At 53.0% G+C, this 6059-nt stretch overlaps 1 protein-coding gene across 1 annotated transcript; it reads right to left on the bottom strand.

Annotated features, from left to right (window-relative positions):
* Positions 1–1318: 1318 nt before the first annotated feature.
* On the bottom strand, positions 1319–3000 carry rxfp3.3b (relaxin family peptide receptor 3.3b). The gene has a single exon (XM_029154866.3). The coding sequence runs from the start codon at positions 2851–2853 to the stop codon at positions 1630–1632; it is 1224 nt and encodes a 407-aa protein (XP_029010699.1). The 5' UTR covers positions 2854–3000; the 3' UTR covers positions 1319–1629.
* Positions 3001–6059: the final 3059 nt, after the last annotated feature.

The raw sequence follows: 6059 nt of genomic DNA, 5'->3' as shown, positions 1-6059 counted from the left end.
TCAGCCTCGTGTGTCTCCTCACAGTGACTGAAAAGAAACTAAAACCCCACGCGCATTTAATGCCAGGACTAACGTCGTCCATGAAGCAGTCAGTCTCTGTGCTAATGATGCAACGTCCTCACTGGTGCCACCAGCTGCCAGAGTTGGACGGGGGTGGGGCTATGCTTGTTATTAATGAGTGCCAACTCTGTCAAATGAAGAATAATCAATAAGGCAGAAGGATCAATAATTCATCCATTCATGGGCTCCCCTACTGAACACTGCCTCCCAGAGGCCTGGTGGCTGGTGGGACAGAGGAAACCCTTCCCACAGATAAAAACATGGCTCCATGGCTGTTTATCAGCAAACGGAGCAGCTCCTGCTGACGCCGGCTGTAAAGTCAAAGCTCGGCCCCTCGTTAAACTACTGAACCTTGAACGTCTCCCCACAGAAATCTGTTGGATTTGTTTCTGAGCTTGAAGGAGCCTCCAGCTCTGAGGAGCAAAGTCCAGCTGTTTATGGGCCGCATGCGCCGCGGGCCTGTTCCTGTGGTCCTCTTTTACTTCCAGTGTTTCCGCCTGGTTCTCATTACATTAGACGAGTAGTGAGTCAGAAGTTTAAAAACCTAGTCCCATCAGCTGTTTCATCTTCAGTTCTTTCAGTGCATTCAGAGAATCTGCAGCCTGGTTATTATCATCTTTGCAGTCAGAACCTTTGGTTTTGTGTTTATTTGCACAAGAATCTATTGATTTTTCTTACATCCAGAATAGTAACTGATTCGTCTGACATCAGATTCACATGGCTTCATTTAAAAGAACTGACAGATGAACAAGTGACCTTGTTTGTTGTTCACTCATCTGGTCAAGAAGAATGACCCTTAAACAGTTCCTGCCTCAAACATGAGCTAGAAGGCTTTTTCTAAATAAATAAGATGTGATGATTAAAAGCAGAACAGCTTATTAATAAACTTTATAGTAGCGTCGGATGCTGATTATTTCATTAATGGACCAAATGTATCCATTGATATGAAGTGAAACAGGTGAAGGTTTAGTGAAACTGGCAGGTTTCTAGTCAGAGTCTTCTTTGCGTGCACAAAAAAAGCAAAATGTGTTTTTAAAGTCAACCTGCCAAACAAAATCCAATCTATAAAATGGCTAAGTTAAACACAGACGTTTCCATTTGCCCTGAAAAGCTCTGCTGCAGTTAGAAACATGTCTTAAAATATTTAATGCTGGATTTTTCCAAATAAAACTCCCCCTTGTTCCGTCTTTACAACAACCGCTGGCTTTAAACTCTCCCCAGAGCTCAGAAGCAGCTCAAACAGCGATGACGCTTAAACTGATGACGACGCCTGAAGTATTTTATTCTCTTGGTTCTCAAAACATGGTTCTAGGGTTCATTTGGCCTTTTTTACGTTCAGTTACTAAAGTTTTCACGTTCAACTAACAACAAATGTCCAACACTCCACAGGATGATGCTTGAAGCTGCAGCAGGCTGTAATTCTTCTGCTGGGAGCAAAATATGTGCGCAGAGAGCGAACGCAGTGTCGCTGTAAAGCGTGACGCTGGAACGCAGTCAGGACGGTTTTACGCACGACGCGTCATGGTGTGTGATTTATGTGCAGTGCACCTCGTCCCCTCCTTGTTGGGTTCAGCAGAGCCCCGTCCTCTGCTCCCGCGGAGCGTCCGTGTCGCACTGGTCCGTTAAGAAGGACAGTCTGCAGTTCTCCGTCTCCACGTTGTTCATCCGCAGCGCAATCTGCGTGTCGTCCGGCTCCGCTCTCCCCGTCCCGGAAAACGGCCTCAGGTGGCACGCGTTCGCCCCCGTGGGCGAGGACATCCTCCAGAACAGGTCCTTTATCTTCTTCCTGAACTCCCGGCGCATCAGGCAGTACAGAACCGGGTTGAGGCAGCTGTTGGTGTGCGCCAGGCACACAGTCACCGGGTAAACGAACGTGTGCGCCATGTAGTACGTCTGATCCCAGTTGACCACGTTGAACTTCACCAACACGCCCCAGAAGGTGATGGCTTGGTTGGGCATCCAGCAGATGAAGAACGACAGGACGACGATGGTGACCGAGCGGGTCACGCGGGACCTCCGCTTCACCTGCTGGTGGTTCATGCTGCGCCGGCGCACAAAGCGCAGCAGCAGCAGGTAACACACGGTGACGATGAGCATGGGGAGCACGAAGGCCACCAGGATCTTCTGCAGGTGGTACAGCGCCAGCCACGACGGGCCGTCCGGGAAGCTCAGCAGGCACAGCCTCTCTCCGGCCACGTCCTTCACCGTGGAGAAGACGGCGGTGGGCAGAGAAGCCGCCGTGGCCGAGAGCCACAGCCCGACGACCACCCAGCGCACGGGGCACACGCGCCTCCGCGTCCGGTCCTTCAGCGCGGAGGCCACGGACCAGTAGCGCGTGACGCTCATGGCGGTGAGGAAAAAGACGCTGGCGTACATGTTCATCACCGTTGCGGAGAGGACGATTTTGCACATGGCGCTTCCAAACGGCCAGCTGAAGTCCAGAGCCATGTCCACCGCCCAAAACGGGAGGGTCAGCACGAACTGGAAGTCCGTCACGGCCAGGTTGAGAACGAACAGGTTGATGCTGGAGCGTTTCCTTGTGCCCCCGCGCGCCTTCATCAGGACGAGCACCAGCAGGTTCCCGAGCAGCCCGGCGGCGCAAACCACTGCGTACACGACGGAGATGAGGACGCGCAGGCTCGGGGAGCCGTCCGCCGACAGCTCGATGTCGTCCAGGGTGCTGAACCGGTCCTCGTGCTGAGCGGACCGGTTGCAGGAAGACGTGCTGTTGTGCGTCCACAGCTGCGCCATCCTCTCCGGGAACAGAGCCAGGGGGAGTCCTGCGGGGCGCATCACCTCCTGCGCGCGCGGACAAAAGCTCGTAGCGCGGACTGGTGCGCGAAGCCCATATTATTGCTCATATTAACCTGTGCACTTTGTGTCCGGCAACCGGAGCTGCTCGTCACCACTGAGCCCTGTGCGCGTGCAGCTCGCGTTATGTCCTGCTGGTGCCCGCGAAAGCGCGCGGCCGACGTATCAGAACGACTGTGCAGGGCCGGTGCCAGAGCTTTCAGGGCCACAGTGAAGCAGCAGAGGAACCTCTGCGAGTTCAACATGCAGCAGCAACCGAGGCGTTCAAAGTGACTTATTCACACAGGAATGAATAAAAAATGCATCTGTCTGCAACGCTATAAAAGCAGATGCTCAGACTCTTGGAGAAGAGCTGCCGTTCAGGACCGTTTGCTCTTTAGGCAGAAGGCATTAAAATGGCAGCAGTGCTTCCGCTATAACCAGTATGTGTCAGTTACTGGGCACCAGTCTGCAAACAGAGTTACATACTTCACTGTTCAGGGAAAGCAGGTCAGAACCCGTCAGCTGTTTGCTCCTTCCAGACTGACATTCAGTCATGAGAGGACACACAGCTCCATTTAGGCCGACTTTCACTCAATAATTGTTAATAATTGTTAATTAAATGAACTTTGACTTATTGAATCTGACGTCACAGAGTCAGCGTCTCAGAGCCTCAGATCAGAAGCTTGTGCCTGTGGATCTGTAGAACAGTCTTTAATCTGACGAGCTGCTGCGTCTGTGAGCAGGTTGATACAAAACAGCTGTTTTAATATCAGAGCAAAGCAAGTCACTGACCTGGAGCCGCGCCTCCAGACTCGGAGCACGTGACCAACAGGGATCATCTGGACGCTGCTTCTCGTGACGCTTCTTTACCTCTTCAAGTCTGTTGGCTGGTGGTTCACGGTCCCCTGAGGGTGATCCATGGCTCCTCTGGTCTCTGGTCTCAGTCCAGCGCTTTCTGTTCAACTTGCTGTACAGGATTTTAACACCGTGACACGTCGTGAATCCTTACAACACGGCCGCAGGGATAAAGTCATTGTGTCTGAATTATGGCATAATTAAAGGCTTTTGAATGTAAATCCAAAGAATCTTATTTCATTTCCCATCTAACATCTGAACAAACATTTAATTTTATAAAGGAGTTAAAGATTCACAGTGAAGGGAACCTGAGGACAGTGCAGCGCTGGAGGCATCTGACTCAGCAACGGATCAGGGAGGCAGCTTTAAATGAGGTTAATGCCAACGCTGCGGTTCTGATGATCAGAAAGTCTCTGATACGACACCGAGTCAGAGCCTGATGGTCCCTGCAGAAGTCCAGGCCCTTAAAGCAACAAGGACAAGTGTGTCGGACAAGCGTCTCCCAACGAGAGGCCGTGAGGTTCTGCTGAAATTCTGTCTTCACACGTAAGGAGAGGTTCTGCTCAGTCCAGACAGACAAAAGCAGAACATTGCACCAAGCACCAAATCTCCAGCACATGTTCACCATCCACGACTCTGACGCCCTTCAGCTGAATAAAGACGAGCTGAATGGATGTGAAACCAACAGAGAAATAAAGACCACAGAGACAGTAACGACATCTGCTCGTCTTGTCATTTTCTCTTCGAGCTGCAGCTTCTGTCCTGTGACAATACGAACATCCAACAACCATAGACCCAAATAATGACAACTGAAATAATGAAACATAATGCAAAGCAGAAGTAAAATAACAGAGTCACACAAATCAGAGCCCAACAGGTGCAGCATTGACGGGACAACTGGACCACAGCGAAACCCAGCAGGACCATGAACGCAGCAGGACCACAGTGAAACCCAGCAGGACCACAGCGAAACCCACCAGGACCACAGCGAAACCCAGCAGGACCATGAACCCAGCAGGACCATGAACGCAGCAGGACCACAGTGAAACCCGGCAGGACCACAGTGAAACCCAGCAGGACCATGAACGCAGCAGGACCACAGTGAAACCCAGCAGGGCCACAGCGAAACCCAGCAGGGCCACAGCGAAACCCAGCAGGACCACAGCGAAACCAGCAGGACCACAGCGAAACCAGCAGGACCATGAACGCAGCAGGACCACAGTGAAACCCAGCAGGGCCACAGCGAAACCCAGCAGGACCACAGCGAAACCAGCAGGACCACAGCGAAACCCAGCAGGACCATGAACGCAGCAGGACCACAGTGAAACCCAGCAGGACCACAGCGAAACCCACCAGGACCACAGCGAAACCCAGCAGGACCATGAACCCAGCAGGACCATGAACGCAGCAGGACCACAGTGAAACCCGGCAGGACCACAGTGAAACCCAGCAGGGCCACAGCAAAACCCAGCAGGACCACAGCGAAACCAGCAGGACCACAGCGAAACCAGCAGGACCATGAACGCAGCAGGACCACAGCGAAACCCAGCAGGACCACAGCGAAACCCAGCAGGACCATGAACGCAGCAGGACCACAGCGAAACCCAGCAGGACCACAGCGAAATCCAGCAGGATCATGAACGCAGCAGGACCACAGCGAAACCCAGCAGGACCATGAACCCAGCAGGACCACAGCGAAACCCAGCAGGACCACAGCAAAACCCAGCAGGACCATGAACGCAGCAGGACCACAGTGAAACCCAGCAGGACCATGAACGCAGCAGGACCACAGCAAACCCAGCAGGACCACAGCAAAACCCAGCAGGACCATGAACGCAGCAGGACCACAGTGAAACCCAGCAGGACCACAGTGAAACCCAGCAGGACCATGAACCCAGCAGGACCATGAACGCAGCAGGACCACAGCAAACCCAGCAGGACCACAGCAAAACCCAGCAGGACCATGAACGCAGCAGGACCACAGTGAAACCCAGCAGGACCACAGCAAAACTCAGCAGGACCATGAACGCAGCAGGACCACAGTGAAACCCAGCAGGACCACAGTGAAACCCAGCAGGACCACAGTGAAACCCAGCAGGACCATGAACCCAGCAGGACCATGAACGCAGCAGGACCACAGCAAACCCAGCAGGACCACAGCAAAACCCAGCAGGACCATGAACGCAGCAGGACCACAGTGAAACCCAGCAGGACCACAGTGAAACCCAGCAGGACCATGAACCCAGCAGGACCATGAACCCAGCAGGACCATGAACCCAAGCAGGACCATGAACGCAGCAGGACCACAGTGAAACCCAGCAGGACCATGAACGCAGCAGGACCACAGTGAA

Source organism: Betta splendens, chromosome 6, assembly GCF_900634795.4.
Source record: "Betta splendens chromosome 6, fBetSpl5.4, whole genome shotgun sequence".
NCBI lineage: Eukaryota > Metazoa > Chordata > Actinopteri > Anabantiformes > Osphronemidae > Betta > Betta splendens.
Note: the sequence above shows the minus strand (reverse complement) of the source record. Positions and strands in the feature narration are given on the sequence as shown.

Bases quoted from the DNA above. Each gene is read 5' to 3' on its own strand.
- rxfp3.3b (XM_029154866.3), bottom strand. From the start codon at position 2,853: ATGCGCCCCGCAGGACTCCCCCTGGCTCTGTTCCCGGAGAGGATGGCG.